At 47.7% G+C, this 21,217-nt stretch overlaps 1 protein-coding gene across 1 annotated transcript in view; it reads right to left on the bottom strand.

The window, feature by feature from the left end:
* Nucleotides 1-21,217, bottom strand: part of LOC145356552 (inactive rhomboid protein 2-like) — a 113,459-nt gene that overhangs the window by 36,394 nt on the left and 55,848 nt on the right. Inside the window, exons 13-16 of the mRNA XM_080209315.1 lie at nucleotides 15,019-15,126; nucleotides 6,130-6,193; nucleotides 552-646; nucleotides 347-460 (exon numbers count right to left, since the gene is read on the bottom strand). Coding sequence (XP_080065441.1) covers nucleotides 347-460; nucleotides 552-646; nucleotides 6,130-6,193; nucleotides 15,019-15,126 — 381 coding nt within the window. The remainder of the gene's footprint in view (nucleotides 1-346; nucleotides 461-551; nucleotides 647-6,129; nucleotides 6,194-15,018; nucleotides 15,127-21,217) is intronic.

The raw sequence follows: 21,217 nt of genomic DNA, 5'->3' as shown, positions 1-21,217 counted from the left end.
TTCCACTCATCTTCGTGTCATCAGCAAATTTTGTCACCCTACACTCAGCCCCCTCCTCCAGATCATCTATATAAATGATAAATAGTTGAGGCCCCAGCACCGATCCCTGCGGCACTCCACTAGTCACCAACCACCAACCCGAATAGGACCCACTGATACCAACTCTCTGCTTCCTAGGGATACGATCAGCGCAACTTGTGGGCCGAAGGGCCTGTTTGTGCTGTAGTGTTCTATGTTCTATATTCACAATTCCTTTGATTTTTTATTCCTGGATACCTTTCAGATCATTGAATCCATGAAGACTCGACAGAATATTGCCAAAATCCTGAGTGTGCAAAACACTCACCTGAATCTGAGCTTTGAGAACAGGATCTGCTTCATTACCTGTGAACACAAGGTTGCTTCCTCGTGGAAATATCCATCCCGAAACTGACAGTAGTCTCTGGTTGTGATTTCACATCTACACAAGAAAGAAGGTTGGACTTGCTAATTACTGAGGAATTAACGGGAAATGTCTGGTGTCTAACACGGGATGGCAGAGGGGTACCCACCTGCCCTTGGTTCCAATGCAGCAGGGCCGTCCTTTGATAACACAGTCCAGGTGTATCAGCCCGGTTTGATTCTTCTTTGGTTGATAGGTGCAAATCTGAACAAAGAGCATGGACATCAATCAAGTATATTTTCTATGTGAATATGGTGATAATATCTTGCACCCATGTGGAAAAATAGTGAGTGTGAGGTTGTGGTACGGGTAGTATCAGAGGAGACATAGTGAGATCTGACAATCAGAGCTCTTGAAAGAGTTACAAAATCACATCTGAAAGATAGTAATCTCTGCATTACTCACAGGAACATCTTACCTCGAGTGGAAACAGTAAGGTCGAGAAAATCAATGTGTGGCTGCAAATATGGCCCAGGAAGTAAGGCTTCAGATTGTTGGAACATTGGGACCAGTTCAAGGACAGGAGGCTGTTGCATCTCAACTGGACTGGGACCAAAGTGCTCAGCATTGAGCTGCACTAAGACCTTACAGTCCAAAGATGTGCGGATTAGGTTGATTGGCCGTGCTAAAATTGTCTCTTAGTGTCCTGAGATATGTAGGTTAGATGGATTAGCGGATAAAACGTGTAGGGATATGGGGGTAGGGCCTGGGTGGGATTGTGGTCAGTGCAGACTCGATGGGCCGAAGGGCCTCTCTCTGCACTGTAGGGTTCTATGATTCTATGAGCAGAGCCCCATTAGTCTGGTGGTATAAGGGTCTGACACATACAAGGTTAATGTGGAACTGAATGTAGTATCATCCACGCAATGATGTGAGGTGGATCAGCTGAGTATTGGACAGAGCCATGTGCAGCAGCCAGCAAGGAAAACAGCTTGTAGCTTATATCCTTCATGGTACGGCCTCATTAGGGAAAGTCAGCATAGTTTTGTGCAGGAAGGTCATGTTTGACTAACTTGATTGATTTTTTTGAGGAGGTGACAAAAGGTGAAAGTGGAGCAGTGGATGTTGTCTACTTGGATTTTAGTAATGCTTTCGACAAGGTCCCTCATGCTAAGCTCATCCAGAAGATTAAGATGCATGGGATCCACCATGATGTGGCCGCTTGGGATTCAGAATTGGCTTGACCACAGAAGTCAGAGTAGTGGTGGAAGGGTGTTTTTCTGGCTGGAGGTCCATAACTAGTGGTGTTGCACAGGGATCTGTACTGGGACCTCTGCTGTTTGAGATATAGAAAATAGAAAAACTACAGCACAAACAGGCCCTTTGGCCCACAAGTTGTGCTGATCATATCCTTACCTACTAGGTTTACCTATAACATTATATCCTATTAAATCCCATGTACTCATTCAGAATTCTCTTGAAAGACCCTATCGAATTTGCCTCCACCACCACCGACAGCAGCTGATTCCACTCACTCACCACCCTCTGAGTGAAAAACTTACCCCTGACATCTCCTCTGTACCTACTCCCCAGCACCTTAAACCTGTGTCCTCTCGTAGCGACCATATATGTAAATGACTCGGATGAAAACGTAGATGGGTGGGTTCGGAAGTTTGCAGACAACACAAAGATAGGTGGAATTGTGGATAGTGTGGAAGGTTGTCAAAGGATACAGCGGGATAGAGATCAGCTGGAGTTGTACAGAGTGTTGGTGAGGTCACAGCTGGAGTAGTGTGCGCAGTTCTAGTCACCTCACTGTAGGAAGGATATGATTGAACCAAAAGGGGGTAAAGAAGAGATTCACCAGGATGTTGCCTGAGATGGAGCATTTGAGCTATAAGGAGAGATTTGGATTGGATAGGCTTGGACTGTTTTCTCTAGAGCAGAGAAGGCTGGGGGTGGCAGTGGGGGTGGGGGGAATGATTGAGGTATATCAGATTATGGGGGGTATGGATAGGGTGAGCAGGGAGCAGCAGGGGGCAGAGGGGATCATCAGGGGGCAGAGTTTTAGAGTGAGGATCAGGAGATTCAGAGGGGATTTGAGAAAAAACTTTTCCACTCAGAGGGAATCTGGAAAGTGTTGCCTAGGAAGGTAGTGGAGACCGGAAACCTTACAAACTTTAAACAGTATTTAACAAAGAACAAAGAACATCCCAGCACGGGAAACAGGCCCTTCGGCCCAACAAGCCCGCGTCGCCGCATCCTCCTACACCTACCCTGCCCTGTGTGTATGTGAGTGGAACCCCTAACTTAGCCAGATTCAGGGGAGAATAGTGTCAATTTGGTAAACCAATCAGCCTAAGAGCACATCTCTGGGGTGTGGGAGGAAACCGGAGCGCCCGGAGGAAACCCACGCATCCACAGGGAGAATGCGCAAACTCCCACAGACACAGGCCCAAATCCATGTATCTGCACAGCCAGCAGTGCTAGTCACTGAGCTGTTGCGGCGCCCGTCTACCGGTCCAGGATCAAGCACACACACCGACACGAAGTACTAGGCCACTCCCGGAACCTCCAAGAGCAGCCCACACACGACCCACCGTGTGCATGCCCCTCGTTTGGCAACAAGGTGGAGGTGTTCTTGAAATATCAAAACATTCAAGCATACGGGACAAGTGCAGGAAAATGGGATTAGTGCAACTCTAAGTGGTAGTTATTGTTGGTGCAGACTCGATGGGCTGAAGGGCCTTTTCTGTGCTGTATAACTCCATGACTAACATGCCATTTGCTTTCTTTACCGCCTGCTGCACCTGCATGCTTACCTTCAGTGACTGGAGCACAAGGACACCCAGATCCCTCTGCACACTCCCCTCTCCCAATTTACAGCCATTCAGATAATAATCAGCCTTCTTATTTTTGCTACTAAAGTGGATAACATCACATTTATCCAGATTATACTGCATCTGCCATGCACGCCCCCACACCTTGTACCTGAATATGCAAATCTCACACTGTCACATTCTGCCAACCAGGAAAAGACAAATTTATACCAACTTGTTTCAGTGAGCTAGCCAATCAATCCATGCCAATATGTTACCCCCACACCATGAGCTTTCATCTTCTGCTCTGGTAGCCACAGTATTGATATGACTGTTCCAGTTGGGTTTCTGGTAAATGTTAACCTCCAGGATATTTGTAGTGGGCAATTCAGCAAGGGTAACGCCATTAAACATCAAGGGGTCAATTCTCTCTTATTGGAGTTGGTTCTTGCCTGGCATTTGCATGGCACCAATGTTATTTCCCCCTTGTCAGCCCAAGCCTGGATATTGTCCAGGTCTTGTTGCATTTGGACATGGACTGCTTCAGTATCTGAGGAATCACAAATGGTGCTGAACATTGTGCAGTCATCGACGAGTATCCCTACTTCTGACCTTATGATGGATGGAAGGTCATTGAATCAGAACTTCTCCTTGTTGAACACTTGGAGGAAACACTGAGGGCACAGAATGTGCTCTGGGTGGGGATTTCAATGTCCATCACCAAGAGTGGCTCACAAATAGGCTTACACTAATACTACAATGAAGTTACTATGAAAATCCCCTAGTCGCCACACTCCAGTGCCTGTTTGGGTACACTGAGAGAAAATTTAGCATGGCCAATGCATCTAACTGGCACGTCTTTCTTTGGACTGTGGGAGGAAACTGGAACGCCTGGAGGAAACCCAGGCAGACATGGGGAGAATGTGCAGACTCCACACAGACAGTGACCCAAGCTGGAAATTGAACCCCGTCCCTGGTGCTGTGAGGCAGCAGTGCGAACCACTGTGCCACCAGAGTGACCACCTCACAGTCCTTGTGCAGATGAAATACTGATTTCTCTGCCTTCTCTGAATATTTTCAAGGTACAAGTAGATAATTTATAAATAAAGGGGTCAAAGTATATTGTATATTGTAGTATATACAAATGACAAATATATACAAAGTATATAGAAGGAGATTATGATCATATTAAAAGGATCCCACGCACCCCGGACATTCTTTCTTCCACCTTCTTCCATCGATAAAAAGATATAAAAGTCTGAGGTCACGTACCAACCGACTCAAGAACAACTTCTCCCCTGCTGCTCTCAGACTTTTGAATGGGCCCACCTCGCATTAAGTTGCTCTTTCTCCACACCCTAGCTATAACTGTAACACTACATTCTGCACTCTCTCATTTCCTTGTCTATGAATGGTGTGCTTTGTCTGTATGGCGTGCAAGAAACAATACTTTTCACTGTATATTAATGTATGACAGTAATAAATCAGATCAGATCAGAATGGTGATGCAAGCTCGAGGGATCGAGACATCTACTCGCTCCTCATTCGTATGTTTGACTTTTTTTCATAAGATGACAGATTTCCTTCCCTGAAGATAACAGTGAGCCAGACATATTTTTAATGATAATTAACAATTGTTTCAAGGTCACCATTACTGGAGCTAATTAACAATGCCAGATTTTCTTAGTTGATGAATCTACCACAATGGGATTTGAACCCACATTGCTGTCGCTGATGGTGTTTGATAGGATGATGTTAAACTGCCTTTGGAAACTCTGCAAGAACCACTAGTTTAGATCCACTCATACTGCTGTTAGGAAGCGAGTTCCAGGGACAGTAATGCAATGGAGTGGAGTTCCAATTCAGGATGCTGAGGGTTTTGTGGGGGAACTTGCTGATGGCGATCCCCCCCATGGGTCTGCTACCTTTTCCTTTCAATTGGTCAGAGGTTTGGAAGGTGCTATCAAAGGGGATTCAGTGAGTTGCTGCAATTCATCTTGTGGATGAAATATGTTGCGTTGGTGCTGGAGGGTGTGAGTGTTTAAGATGGTGGATGTGACATTGATCAGGCTGCTTTGTCCTGGATGACACTGATGTTCTTAAGTGTTGTTGGAGCTGCACGGTATTTACAAGCTAACTAATTTTAAAACAGCTGCATTAGATCTCCTCTCAATCATTTAAATTTCTAGGATTGAAAGCCAGATATGGTCTCAATTTTACCCTTAAGTCCTAGTATTGTTCTGGTGAATCTATGTGATATTCTTTGCAAGGCTAAACTATTTTTCTCTGCACTTTAATGCAGAACAGTATTCCAGGTGGGTGGTCTAATAAAGGTTCTGTAAGTATTGCTCGCAAGGCAAGCGTTCATTTCACATCCCTAACTGCTCCTGAGATGGTGGTGGTGGCGAGCTGTCTTCCTGGACTGATCCAATTCAGTTTCTGGTCAATGAAAATCTCCAGGGATATTGATGGCAGTGAATCCTTATTGGCAATGCCACTGAATGTTAGATTCTCTTTTCTCAATGCTTTTATCAATTCTCTTTTATTGATGCTTCACTCGATCTTCCTCCAATCTTTCCTCAACTACATCTGTCATGGTAACTCTGCATTCTCTTTCCCCTCATGCTTGGCTCATTCCCCCTTTAACATATCTCCATGTGAAGTAACTTCCACATCCTCACTGCTCTCAGGAAAGAAGATTCCCTGTTGGATTTCTTGGTGATTATCTTATCTTGGTGGCTTTGAGTTATACTCTTTCCACAAGAGGAAACATTCTCTCTGCATTCACACCACCAAAACATTGCATATTAAAGACCTCAACAGGTCAACTCCTCGTGCCCACCCCCTGCCCTCCGCCTTCTGTTGTCAAGAGGAGCTCACAGCCTGTCCATCCTCTCCTGAGATGTTTATTAGCACAGTAAAACTCACAGGCCACTGAGTGATGTCATCCTCCCAGATATGTGGTTCTGCAGAGGCAGGTTCTTCACATGTTCTACACAAGAGAGAACAGTTAGTCTCACATGTCTGCCATTTACTGTATATTTCCTATCTGTATTAGACCTTCCAAAATCCATTACCTCACATTTGTCCGGATTAAACTCCATCTGCCATCTCTCCGCCCAAGTCTCCAACTGATCTATATCCTGCTGTATCCTCTGATGGTCCTCATCGCCATCCACAAACCCACCAACCTTTGTGTCATCCGCAAACTTACTAATCAATCCAGTTACATTTTCCTCCAAATCATTTATATATATTACAAACAGCAAAGGTCCCAGCACTGATCCCTGAGGAACACCACTTGTCTCAGCCCTCCATTCAGAAACACACCAAGTGTTTCTTTAACCAAGTAAACATGGATCTCTAGTTGGCGTGGGGGGTGGTGGAGATTTTCCCAAGTCCATCCTCCTCCCATCTTCCATCACCACCCCCCCCTCAACCTGAGATCCATCTGAGCCTGCGCCACCCCGCACCCCCCCCTCCTCAGGCAGATGCGGAAGGTCAGGAAGGTGCTGCGGGCTGTCCAACGAGTGCAGTAAGAAATCTCCCAACACCAGGTTAAACTCCAACTGGACTTTCCAACAGGACTGTAACCCGGTGTGAGACTTCTTACTGTCTTCACCCCAGTCCAACGCCGACATCTCCACATCAACAAGTGCAGGTCAGAAGGACGGTGGAGGGACAGCAGCAATCCAGGCAGGTTGGAGGTGTGCTCCGCCGAGGGGAGCCTGCCTCCTGGGGGGTCCTGACTGGAGGAGGCTGGGGGGTCTGATCATGGGGGAGGGGAGGGCCCTGCCTCCCAGGGTGGTGGATGGGGGGGTGGTGGCTGCCTCCCAGGAGGGGTCTGATCAGGGAGGGTTGTGTCCTGCGGGGGGGGTTCCGGTCAGGGGGGCATCTGCCGGAGGGGTCTGCCTCCCAGGGGGGTCCGATCATGGGTCATCCTCCCCCCATTTCCCGTCCCATTTCTCCCCCCCAATTTTGCCCCCATTCCCCTCCCCCCAGTTCCCACCCCCCAATTTTGCCACCCCATTTCCTGCTCCCCCCCCCAGCTCTCTGTGCTGGCTTTCTTTCTCGTGCCCGAGCGCGCTGTTTCAGATTTTTTTCTAACTGCTCATGCTCAGTTCAGAACTCCGATCGTTCCGGCAGCGCTAAGCTCCACCCACAGCGCGGACCGGAGCCGGTACAAAGCGAATGGGTGCGCTGGAACCGGGATTCCGGGCTCGGATCTGTTTTACACCCGGATCCAGCCCTTAGCCTCCAATTGGTAAAACCTGGCCCAAGATGACATTTTTGATTATAGTTCACAGTTTACATCACAAGAATTTGAAGATTATCTCAAAGTCAATGGTATTCAGCGTATAAAATCCATATCTTATCGCCCATTGACCAGTGGATTCACTGAAAGATCCATATCCTTAAAACATTCTTTACAAGAATTCTTTACAAGAGCAAAGTTCATTATGACATTATGTGAATGGGTTCTAAGTTCTTACGGAAACATTACTCATGCAATTACCCAGGATTCACCTGCATTACTACTCTTCAAGAGAAAGCTGAGAGCTACATTTGATTTGTTCTTACCTCTGGAAACTTCCAAAATGGTTGCTAGATGAGAAGCAAAGAATGCTCATTTCAGAAAGGAGGTTGGGTGTTGGTGCGTGATTGAAGTTAGATAGAACTTTGGTGAGAACACAGCTGGAGTCCTGTGTGCAGTTCTGGTCACCACATTACAGGATGTGAACGCGCTGGACGGGGGGCAGAGGAGATTCACCAGGATGCTGCCTGGGATGGAGGGTTTAAATTATGAAGAGAGGTTGGGTGGGCTTGGGATGATTACAAGAAGGATGTGGAAGCTATTGAGAGGGTGCAGAGGAGATTTACAAGGATGTTGTCTGGACTGGGAGGCATGCCTTATGAAGATAGGTTGAGGGAGCTAGGTCTCTTCTCCCTGGAGAGACAAAGGTTGAAAGGCGACCTGATAGAGGTTTATAAAATGTTGAGGGGTATAGATTGGGTGGATTCTCAGAGGCTATTTCCCAGGGCTGAAATGGTCGCTACGAGAGGACACAGGTTTAAGGTGCTGGGAAGCAAGTACAGAGGAGATGTTAGGGGTAAGTTTTTCACTCAGAGGGTGGTAAGTGAATGGAATCGGCTGCTGTCGGTGGTGGTGGAGGCGAACTCGCTGGGGTCTTTTAAAAGACTTCTGGATGAGTATATGGGATTTAATGGGATTGGGAGTTACAGATAGTTCTATGGCTTAGTTGGTATAGATGTGATCGGTGCAACTTGTGGGCCGAAGAGCCTGTTTGTGCTGTAGTGTTCTATGTTCTATGATTAATTAAGTATTGCATCCAATCGAGAGTATTTATTCATCCAATGTATAACATTGTAGCAGTATATTGTCAGAACCACAAAAGAAAAGGGGAAGGATATTATATACTGGAAGGATGTGCTGGTCTTGGAAAGGGCCCAGGAATGAAAAACTTGTCGTTATGAGGAGCGTTTGAGGACTCTGGGTCTGTACTCATTGGAGTTTAGAAGGATGAGGGGGATCTGTTGAAACTTACAGGATGTTTAAAGGCCTGAATAGAATGGATGTGAGGAAGGCGATTCCATTAGTCAGGGAGATTAGGATCCAAGGGCACAGCCTCAGAGTAAAATGGCAATCCTTTAGAACCGAGATGAACAGGAATTTCTTCAGCTAAAGGATGGTGAACCTGTGAAATTCATTGCCACAGAAGGCTGTGGAGGCCAGGTCATTGCATGTTTTTAAGACAGAGATAGATAGGTTCTTGATTAATCAGGAGATCAGGGGTTACGGGGAAAAGGCGGGAGAATAGGGTTGAGAAACTTATCAGGCATGATTGAATGGTGGAGTGGATTCGATGGGCTGAATGGCCTAATTCTGCTTCTATATCTTGTAGTCTTATGACATTTAACTGGTTATTGTTCCTGAGGAGCAGTATCGAGAGGCAGCGATTTTTGGGCGTGTGAGGAGGCAGCAAAAAAAGGTACATTTTTCTGTTTATATTGTTTAACTTTTTATTTATAGTTTTAAAAGTCGCGAGTTTCGGCGTTTTTTTAAAATTAGTTAGAAACCGGAAGTAGTCACTAGGACGCTTGCCGGTAGTTGTAGTTTTCTTTTTCCTCGGGCCCCTAACCCTATAAATTAGTGCAGAGAGGATACCCGATCCTCTACACTGGTAGAGAATCCCACCCTCCCACCTCCTCTAACCTAATTATAAGTGTGGGGGAAGTTTTTTTTATATATTTTTATTTTTCTGCTGGTAATTGTTTCAGGGATGGCAGTTCAGGCAGTAAGCTGCATCTCCTGTGGGATGTATGTGGTGAGGGACTCTAGTAGTGTTTCAGGTGATTTTACTTGTAGGAAGTGTGTTAGATTGCAGCTTCTGGAGGAGCGTGTAAAGGAGCTGGAGGGGGAATTAGAGGAACTCTGCATAATTCGGGAGGCGGAGGAGGACATCGATAGGAGTTATAAGGAGATAGTCACTCCTAGAAATGAGTCTTGGGTCACTGCCAGGAAGAGGGGAAAGAAGCAGGTGGGGGGACAATCCCCTGGGGCTGTTCCCCTCCAAAATAGGTTTTCGGTCCTGGAGGCTACAGTTGAGGAGGAATCAACTGGGGATAGCCAAAGGGAGCAGGTCTCTGGGGGTGAGCCTAGTGTGAAAGCTCAGGTGGTTAGGGGATGTAAAAGATTGGGCCTCGTGATTGGGGACTCTACAGTTAAGGGGACGGATAGGAGAGTCGGTAGTAATGGTAGGGACTCAGGGCTGGTGTGTTGCCTACCAGGGGCTGGGGTCCGGGATGTATCGGAAAGGGTATTCAGGACTCTTAGGGGAGAGGGAGATCAACCCCAAGTTATAGTTCATGTGGGGACGCATGACATAGGGAGGTTAAGGGAAGGGAATATTAAGCAGAGATTTATGGAGTTGGGGTGGAAACTAAAGGCCAAGTCAGACAGAGTGGTTATCTCCGGACTCTTGCCTGTGCCACGGGATAGTTTAGAGAGGAATAGAGAGAGGGAAAGTTTGAACTCGTGGCTGAGGGGATGGTGCAGGAGGGAGGGGTTCAGGTACTTGAGCAATTGGGGCTCATTCTGGGGAAGGTGGGACCTCTATAAGAGTGATGGTCTACACCTGAATCAGAGGGGAACCAATATCCTGGGGGGTAAATTTGCAAAGGCTATGCAAGGAGGTTTAAACTGATTCAGAGGGGGGGGTGGGATCCTGAGTAGAGGGGGTGAAAGTGAGGGGGGCATAGATGGGGACTGCAATGCACGGCATCGTGGGGGTGGGGTGGAGCAGGGTTTGAAATGCGTATACTTTAATGCGAGGAGTATTCGCAATAAAGTGGATGAACTTGCAGCGTGGATCAGTACCTGGGACTTTGATGTTGTGGCCATTTCAGAGACATGGATAGAGCAGGGTCAGGAATGGATGTTGCAGGTCCCGGGGTACAAATGCTTTAGTCGGAGTAGAGAAGGAGGTAGAAGGGGGGGAGGGGTAGCATTATTGGTCAAGGACTGTATCACAGTGTCAGAGAGGAAGTTTGATGAGGACTTGTCTGTTGAGGTAGTATGGGCGGAGATTAGAAATAGGAGAGGAGAGGTCACCCTGTTGGGAGTCTTTTATAGACCTCCTAAAAGTTCTAGAGAGGTTGAGGAAAGGATTGCGGAGACGATCCTGGTTAGGAGTGAAAGTAATAGGGTAATTGTTATGGGGGACTTTAACTTTACTAATATTGATTGGAATTGCTATAGCTCTAGCTCGTTAGAGGGGTCAGTTTTTGTACAAAGCGTGCAGGAAGGTTTTTTGACTCAGTATGTAGATAGGCCAACTAGAGGTGAGGCTATATTGGATTTGGTGCTGGGTAATGAGCCAGACCAGGTGTTAGACTTGGAAGTTGGTGTGCATTTTGGTGATAGTGACCACAATTCGGTTACGTTCACCTTAGTGATGGAAAGGGATAGGCATGAACCTCGGGTCAGTAGTTTTAGCTGGGGGAAGGGTAATTATGAGGCTATTAGGAGAGAATTAGGAAGCATAGGTTGGACTAGGAGATTACAGGGACTGGGAACGTCCGAAATGTGGAGTTTTTTCAAGGAGCAGCTACTGCGAGTCCGTGATAGGTATGTCCCTGTCAGGCAAGGAGGAATTGGTAGGGCTAGGGAACCGTGGTGCACCAAAAAAGTTGATTCGTTGGTTAAAAAGAAAAAGGAGGCTTATGTTCGGATGAGACTTGAGGGCTTGGGTAGTGCACTAGAAAACTTTAGGTTGGCTAGGAGGGAGTTGAAGAGTGAGTTAAGAAGGGCTAAAAGAGGACATGAGAAGACTTTGGCTGATAGGATTAAGGAGAATCCTAAGGCGTTCTATAGGTATGTCAAGACCAGAAGGTTGGTTAGGGCAAGATGAGGGCCAGTTACAGACAGTAGAGGGAAGTTGTGTGTGGAACCGGAAGAGATTGGAGAGGCATTGAACCAATATTTCTCTTCAGTGTTCACGCAGGGGGACATGAATATAGCTGAGGAGGACACTGGGTTGCAGGGGTGTAAAATAGACAGTATTGCAGTTGATAAGGGGGATGTGCTGGATGTTCTAGAGGGTTTGAAAATAGATAAGTCCCCTGGTCCGGATGGGATTTACCCTAGGATTCTCTGGGAGGCAAGAGAGGTGATTGCAGAGCCTCTGGCTCTGATCTTCAGGTCGTCGTTGGTCTCTGGTATAGTACCAGAAGATTGGAGGATAGCGAATGTTGTCCCATTGTTTAAGAAGGGGAACAGAGACTTCCCCGGGAATTATAGACCGGTGAGTCTTACTTCTGTTGTGGGCAAGGTTTTAGAAAAAATTATTAGGGATAGGATTTATAGTTATTTAGAGAGTAATGAATTGATTAGAGACAGTCAGCATGGTTTTGTAGCGGGTAGGTCGTGCCTTACTAACCTTATTGAGTTTTTTGAGAAAGTGACCAAAGAGGTGGATGGGGGAAAGGCAGTTGACGTGGTATATATGGATTTTAGTAAGGCGTTTGATAAGGTTCACCATGGTAGGCTTCTGCAGAAAATGCAGATGTATGGGATTGAGGGTAGTCTAGGAAATTGGATCAGGAATTGGCTAGCAGATAGGAGACAGAGGGTGGTGGTTGATGGTAAATATTCGTCATGGAGTTCGGTTATGAGTGGTGTGCCTCAGGGATCTGTTTTGGGGCCACTGCTGTTTGTAATTTTTATTAATGATCTGGATGAGGGTATAGTTGGGTGGATTAGTAAATTTGCTGATGACACCAAAGTCGGAGGTGTGGTAGATTGTGAGGAAGGGTGTCATAGTTTGCAGGGAGACTTAGACAGGTTGCAGAGCTGGGCCGAGAGGTGGCGGATGGAGTTTAATGCGGAGAAGTGTGAGGTAATTCACTTTGGTAGGATTAACAGATGTGTTGAGTACAGGGCTAACGGGACGACTCTGAATAGTGTGGATGAACAGAGGGATCTAGGTGTATGTGTACATAGATCCCTGAAAGTTGGGAATCAAGTAGATAAGGTTGTTAAGAAGGCATACAGTGTCTTGGCGTTTACTGGTAGGGGGACTGAATTTAGGAGTCACAGCGTCATGTTGCAACTGTACACAACTCTGGTGCGGCCGCACTTGGAGTATTGTGTGCAGTTCTGGTCCCCACATTACAGGAAGGATGTGGAGGCTTTGGAGAGGGTGCAGAGGAGGTTTACCAAGATGTTGCCTGGTATGGAGGGGAGGTCCTATGAGGAGAGACTGAGGGATTTGGGGTTGTTTTCGCTAGAAAGAAGGCGGCTAAGAGGGGATCTTATTGAAACATATAAGATGATTAGAGGTTTAGATAGGGTGGATAGTGACAGCCTTTTTCCTCGGATGGAGAAAGCTAGCACGAGGGGGCATGGCTTTAAGTTAAGGGGGGGGTAGTTATAGGACGGATGTCAGGGGTAGGTTCTTTACCCAGAGGGTGGTGAGGGATTGGAATGCCCTGCCTGCTGCAGTTGTAAATGCGCCTAGTTTGGGGGCGTTTAAGAGATCCGTGGATAGGTTTATGGACGAAAAGGGATTGGTTTAGATTAGTGGGTCATTGTTTTTTAAACTGGTCAGTGCAACATCGTGGGCCAAAGGGCCTGTTCTGCGCTGTAATGTTCTATGTTTTATGTTCTATATGATTGCTTTAAGAGCTGATCACATAATTTGATGGTGATGTCATTAGAGTATTTCATAGGCTGCTGTTTAGTTTCAGTTCTGGTTCTGTTTGGGCGGCACAGTGTTTAGCACGGCTGCCTCACAGTACCAAGGACCCAGATTTGATTCCCAGCTTGGGTCACTATCTGTGTGGAGTTTGCACATTCTCCCCACGTCTGCATGGGTTTCCTCCAGATGCTCCGGTTTCCTCCCACAGTCAAAAGATGTGCAGGTTAGATGGATTGGTTCTTGGTGTCAGGAGAAACTAGCTGGGGTAGCTGCATTGAGTTGTCGGGGTAGGACCTGGGTGGGATTCTGATCAGTGAAGACTTGATGGGCCAAATGGCCTCCTTCTGTACTGTAGGATTGTGCGCAGTGAACATCTCTTTCAATAAATCTGTTACTTTGAAGCTGTGTGCAAACCACATCCTTTCTTTTAGTAAAACCCACAACCCCAAACACAGTCAGGACATCACAGCAACTGAGCAAAGAAACCCTACAGTGCAAAAAGAGACCATTCGGCCCATCAGGTCTGCACTGACTATGATCCCACTCAGGCCTTACCCCCATATCCCCACACATTTACCCACTAATCCCTCTAACCTACACATCTCAGGACACTAAGGGGCAATTTTAGCATGGCCAATCCACCTAACTCGCACATCTTTGGACTGTGGGAGGAAACTGAAGCACCCGGAGGAAACCCACACAGACATGAGGAGAATGTGCAAACTCCACACAGACAGTGACCCAAGCCGGGAATCAAACCCAGGTCCCTGGAGCTGTGAGGCAGCCATGCAAACCACAGAGTCATACAGACTCAAAACATTAACTCAGTTTCTCTCTCCATAGATGCTGGCAGGCAGGCTGAGGTTTTGCAGATTTTTGTTCTTATTTTCTCTTTGTCAACACCTTTTATTAATATTGTCCTGGCATCTGAGTGGCTGCTGGATCATTTAAAGGGGCAGTTAAAGTAGACATGGAACCACTCATTGGAGATGGAAATGAACGATCCTTACTCAAAGAAACTTAGTGGATAAGATGGATTTTTCAGTCAATACGATGATTTTCTGGTTACAATTTCTGATACCAGTTTTGACATCCAGATAAAAATCAGTGAATGTTGGGAGGCAGTGGGACAAAACTGGGTTATTACCAGGAAGTGATTAGAGAGGAAAGAGTTGGAGATGTGACTGGAGAAAGAGGATGGGGCTGTGAGGGGGTGGGGCAGTGAGGGGGTGAGGGGGTGAGGGGGTGGGGGGGTGGGGCAGTGAGGGGGTGGGGCAGTGAGGGGGTAGGGGGTGGGGCAGTGAGGGGGTGGGGGGGTGGGGCAGTGAGGGGATGGGGCTGTGAGGGGGTGGGGCTGTGAGGGGGTGGGGCAGTGAGGGGGTGGGGCTGTGAGGGGGTGGGGCAGTGAGGGGGTGGGGCAGTGAGGGGGTGGGGCTGTGAGGGGGTGAGGGGGTGGGGCTGTGAGGGGGTGGGGCAGTGAGGGGGTGGGGCTGTGAGGGGGTGGGGCAGTGAGGGGGTGGGGCTGTGAGGGGGTGAGGGGGTGGGGCTGTGAGGGGGTGGGGGGAGATCTTGGCGAATGTTCATTACCAGCTTTCACCTGCCTTGGGTCTTGGTGGCAGACTGCCCCCGATGATCGGCTCTGATTGCTGGATTCCAGGTGGGGAGGATGGACGTTTGGCCATTTGACGAAGGTGGCGAGCGTTTCCTGTTCACAAAAAGACAACAAGTCACAGGAACTGCTTTGTGATTGGACAGATCTACCCCAGTCTGCACACTCACATCCCGTATTCCTTGGGTACGGTAACACAAGTCTCCGTAAAAATCAATAACCTCACATTTCTCCACATGTCGGGCAGCTCGTTTCTCACTCACCAAACACATTGTTCATTCACAGAGTGTTTGTGATGTTAGCCCAGTCTCTGAAGTTTTACGTTTGATTTTGGTCTCGTGAATACAAGGGGGCAATTCTACCAAAACGATTCTAAGTGTTGAATTCTTGTGAAAACTGGAATAAATCCACTGTTTTTCCAGCGAGAGTTTCAGAATGAATCCCCCACACTCTGTGCACTCATGAGAATCAATCGAGTAACCAGCCGACAGGGTCTATTCCCGCTGGAGAGGCCGACAGCATCACACTGAGTGCGCCACTGCACACGCAGCAATCTGTCAGCACCGAGATCGACGCAAGCACAGTGACCCCACACTGCTAGCCAACCCCACAACCCCAGCATCATCAGCTCTCTCACCCCCACCCCATGGCCTGATCGCTGATCTCCCGGACATGTCTGAGCCAGCTGTGGTAATTCCCCCCCAAGCCCATCTCGATCTTACACCCCCCTCCACCCGGATCCCGCCTACCCCCACTGGCAGTCCAAAACTCCCCCACCCATACTGCCCACCCCTCCCTGCAGCCCTGAGCCCCCCCAGCAGGCTGCACTCTCCCTCTCCCCCGCCCCCCGAGAGCCCAATCGCTGATCTCCCTGCCCCTGTCACTTAGCCCAAATGCAGAGTGGCAGTGGGACAATCCCACCCCCTCCAATTGCCCTGCAGAGGCCCCACCCCTATCAGGCCCAGCCCCCATTAGGTCACGTCCCTATGGCACTGCCCCATTCCCTGTGGGCAGTGACAAGATGCCCCAGCATTGGCACTTTACCCCTGGGGAAGACCTAGGGATCCAGGCTGGCATTGCCCAGGGGACACCCTGATGCCCAACCCACTGGGGGGGGGGACTTTGATTGTCCCTTCATTCTAATGGGGTCCGGCCGTCAGCTCCCCATTAGTGGGGAATTGTAGTAAACGCTCTTGGCGGAGGGCAGGGGGAAGGGGTCAGTGGGGATGGGTGAGGGGCTAGTGGAGATTTCAGTCCTGGGCCCACTAACGAGAGTTCAATCATATTCAGAACAGGGTCTGAGTAAAACTAATGCAGTTTTGTGTGGAATTCTGGTACAGAGCTGACAGTACCAGGAGTCCAGCATTGGGAGACACGCTCAGGTCCGGATGCCCAGCGTGAATCCCCCGGCACTCAAGTCTCCTGGCCCACTGTGCTAAAAAAATCAGTGAGAATCACTCCTGGTATGATTCCAGTGACCCATTAGGAAGCTTTTATCAAACAAAATTTATTTAAGAACACAGTAAAAATAGAATAAAAATAATTAACATAACTTTTACCAATTACAAGACTTAGACATTACACAACATTAACCTTAACAGCTAGCTGCCTCTGTTGTTCCAAGTTAAACATCATCCCCAATGAGCTTGCACACGACCAGACAGCAGAGAGTGAGATTCAGCCACAGAAAGGGTATTGGGAATTTGGAGCTGATCTTCGGGAGGAGGGGAGAGGTGGACCTGCGAGGGAGACTCAAGGACAAATGAGAGATAGAAGGAAATCAAATCATGAGATCACAGCCAGCAGGTAAGTGATTGGCTGATGACTGGTAAGTAATTTTTCTTTTCTTTTTTTCTCTTGGCATTAACATTGTTGTTGTAAGTTAACTTCAGGGTTACGTCATGGCAGGAGATCCCAGATGCATGTCATGCTCCTCTTGTGCAATGTGGGAATTCAAGGACACTCCTAGTGTCGCTGGCTCATTCACGATCAGGAACTGTCCAACTGCAGCTCGTGATAGATCACTTGACAGCTCTGGAGCTACGGACGGATTCACTTTGGAGAATCCACAACGCTAAGGCAGCTGTGGATAACACATTCAGAGAGTTGGTCACACTGCAGATAAAAATTACTGAGGGAGATAGGGACTGGGTGACCAGCAGATAGAGGAGGAGTAGGAAGGCAGTAGGGGTGGGGTCCCCTACAGTCATCTCCCTCCAAACAGATACTGGATATTGTTGGGGGAGATGGCTCACCAGAGGAAGGTGGTAGCAGCCAGGTTCATGGCACCGTGACTGGTTCTGCTGCACAGGAGGGCAGGATAAAGAGTGGCAGAGTTATAGTGAGAGGGCACTCTATTGTAAGGGGAACAGGCAGGCGTTTCTGCGAGTGTAAATGGGACTCCAGGGTGATATGTTGTCTCCCTGTTGCAAGGGTGAAGGATGTTTCGGAGGGGCTGCAGGGCATTCTGGAGCGGGAGAGTAAACAGCCAGCTGTCGTGGTGTGTACAGACACCGACAATATAGGGAAAAACACAATGACGCCCTACAGACTGAATTTAGGGAGCTAGGAGTTAAACTAAAAAATAGGACCTCAGAGGTAGTAATCTCAGGATTGCTCCCAGTGCCATGTGTTAGTCAGAGTAGGGATGTTAAGATGAATATGTGGCTTGAGAGATGGTGCAAGAGAGAGGGATTTAAATTCCTGGGACATTGGAACCATAAGGTCATAATATAGAACATAGAACATTCCAGCGCAGTACAGGCCCTTCGGCCCTCGATGTTGCGCCGACCAGTGGAACCAATCTAATGACCCTCGAACCTAAACTATTCCAATGTTATCCATACGCTTATCCACTGACCATCTGAACACCGTTAAAGTTGGTGAGTCCGCAACTGCTGCAGGCAGGGCATTCCACGCCCTTACTACCCTCTGAGTAAAGAACCTACCTCTGACATCCGTCCTATAATTACCACCCCTTAATTTAAAGCTATGTCCCCTTGTGTTAGCCATCACCATCCGAGGTAAAAGACATAGGAGCAGAATTAGGCCACTCGGCCCATCGAGTCTGCTCCGCCATTCAATCATGGCTGATATTTTTCTCATCCCCATTCTCCTGCCTTTTCCCCATAACCCATTTTTATAAGACCCTTGTCAGACCCCACTTGGAGTACTGTGCGCAGTTCTGGTCGCCTCACTACAGGAAGGATGTGGAAGCTATTGAAAGGGTACAGAGGAGATTTACAAGGATGTTGCCTGGACTGGGAGGCATGCCTTATGAGGATAGGTTGAGGGAGCTGGGACTCTTCTCCCTGGAGAGACGAAGGTTGAGAGGCGACCTGATAGAGGTTTATAAAATGTTGAGGGGAATAGATAGGGTGGATTCTCAGAGGCTATTTCCCAGGGCTGAAATGGCTGCTATGAGAGGACACAGGTTTAAGGTGCTGGGAAGCAAGTACAGAGGAGATGTTAGGGGAAAGTTTTTCACTCAGAGGGTGGTGAGTGAGTGGAATCGGCTGCTGTCGGTGGTGGTGGAGGCGAACTCGCTGGGGTCTTTTAAAAGACTTCTGGATGAGTATATGGGATTTAATGGGATTGGGAGTTACAGATAGTTCTATGGTCTGGTAGGTATGGATATGATCAGTGCAACTTGTGGGCCGAAGGGCCTGTTTGTGCTGTAGTGTTCTATGTTCTAACCCTTGACTCCCTTATTAATCAAGAACCTATCTATCTCTGTCTCAAAGACGCTCAATGACCTCCACAGCTTTCTGTGGCAAAGAGTTCCACACGGTCCCCACTCTCTGGCTGAAGAAATTCCTCCTCATCTCTGTTTTAAAGGATCGTCCCTTTAGCCTGAGGCTGTGCCCCCTGTTTCTAGTTTGTCCTACTAGTGGAATCATCCTCTCCACATCCACTCTATCCAGGCCTCACAGTATCCTGTAAGTTTCAATAAGATCCCCCTCATCCTTCTAAACTCTGAGTACAGACCCAGAGTCCTCAAACGTTCCTCATACGACAAGCTCTTCATTCCAGGGATCATTCTTGTGAACCTCCTCTGGATCCTTTCCAAGGCCGGCACATCCTTCCTTAGATACGGGGCCCAAAACTGCTCACAATTCTCCAAATGGGGTCTGACCAGAGCCTTATACAGCCTCAGAAGTACATCCCTGCTCTTGTATTCTAGCCTTCTCGACATGAATACTAACATTGCATTTATCTTCCTAATTGCCAACTGAACTGACTGAAGAGAATCTTGAACAATGACTCCCAACTCTCTGTGTTTCTGATTTCCTAAGCATTTTCCCATTTGGAAAATAGTCTCTGCCTCCATTCCTCCTTCCAAGGTGCAAAACATCACACTTTTCCATATTGAATTCCAACTACCACTTCTTTGCCCACTCTCCTAATCTGTCTAAGTCCTTCTGCAGTCCCCCCGTTTCCTCAATACTACCTGTCCCTCTACATATCTTTGTATCATCTGCAAACGTAGCAACAGTGCCTTCAGTTCCTTCCTCCAAATTGTTAATGTATATTGTGGAAAGTTGTGGTCCCAGCACTGACCCCTGAGACACATCATTAATCACTGGCTGGCATCCTGAAAAAGACCCCTTTATCCCCGCTCTCTGCCTGTTCTGGGGGAGGTGGGACCAGTGCAAATCAAACAGTTGTACCTGGAAAGGACTGGAGCCAATGTCGTAGGGAGACTGTTTGCTGGTGTTGTTGGGATGGGTTTAAACTAACGTGGCGGGGGATGGGAACTGATGCAGCAAGTCAGAGGAAAGTAAAGTGGGGACAGAAACAAAAGGCAGTAAGGGGAAAAGTGGAAGGCAGAGAAACCAAAAACAAAAATCATGAAGGGCCACAGTACAGCGTACAGAGACTGTGGCAAACTCAGTGAATGGGTCCAGAAAGGCCAAGAGGGATAAACAGAGGGTGTACAAAACATGACTGGACAGATGGTCTGAGAAAGTAGGGCAGACAGCAAGGGGAGTCCAGATTAAACTGCATTTATTTCAATGGAAGAGGCCTGATGGGCAAATCAGATAAACTGAGGGCATGGATGGGTACATGGGACTGGGATATTATAGCAATTACTGAAACATGGTTAAGGGAGAGACAGGACTGACAGCTCAATGTTCCAGGGTACAGATGCTATAGGAAAGATAGAACAGGAGGGAAGAGAGGAGGGGGAGTTGTGTTTTTGATTAGAGAGAATATCACGACAGATGGAGTTTAATCTGGACAAATGTGAGGTAATGCATTTTGGAAGGCTTAATACAGGTAGGAAATATACAGTAAATGGCAGAACCCTTAAGAATATTGATAGGCAGAGGGATCTGGGTGTACAGGTACACAGGTCACTGAAAGTGGCAATGCAGGTGGAGAAGGTAGTGAAGAAGGCATACGGCATGCTTACCTTCATCGGCTGGGGTATTGAGTTTAAAAATTGGCAAGTCACGTTGCAGCTTTATAGAACCTTAGTGAGGCTGCATTTGGAAATTAGTGTTCAATTCTGGTCACCACACTACCAGAAGGATGTGGAGGCTTTGGAGAGGGTACAGAAAAGAGTTACCAGGATGTTGCCTGGTATGGAGGGCATTAGCTATGAGGAGAGGTTGGAGAAACTTGGTTTGTTCTCACTAGAGCAACAGAGGTTGAGGGGAGACCTGATAGAAGTCTACAAGATCATGAGAGGCATGGACAGAGTCGGCAGTCAGAAGCTTTTTTCCAGGGTGGAAGAGTCAATTACTAGGGGGCACAGGTTTAAGGTGTGAGGGGCAAGTTTTAGAAGAGATGCACAGGGCAAGTTTTTTTACCCAGAAGGTGCTGGGTGCCTGGAACCTGCTGCCAGGGGAGGTAATGGAAGCGGATACGATAGTGACTGGACAAGTACATAAATAGGATGGGAATGGAGGGATATGGTCCCTGGAAAGGGTAGGGGGTTTTAGTTCAGTCAGGCAGCATGGTTGGTGCAGGCTTGGAGGGCCGAAGGGCCTGTTTCTGTGCTGTAATTTTCTTTGTTCTTTGGTCTTATTAGCCCAGGCAAGAAGTCCATTGGCCTGGTGAATTCAGGGAGAGTCCCTGACTCCCCTGGTTTGCTAATGCTCCCAATCAGTTCCATTGACATCTGCATTTCCTTGGCTAGAAAGTGCAAGAAGTTGATCAGGGCCAGTCTGCATTCATTTCA

The sequence above is a fragment of the Carcharhinus amblyrhynchos genome, chromosome 21 (assembly GCF_965287045.1).
Source record: "Carcharhinus amblyrhynchos chromosome 21, sCarAmb.v2.hapA, whole genome shotgun sequence".
NCBI lineage: Eukaryota > Metazoa > Chordata > Chondrichthyes > Carcharhiniformes > Carcharhinidae > Carcharhinus > Carcharhinus amblyrhynchos.
Note: the sequence above shows the minus strand (reverse complement) of the source record. Positions and strands in the feature narration are given on the sequence as shown.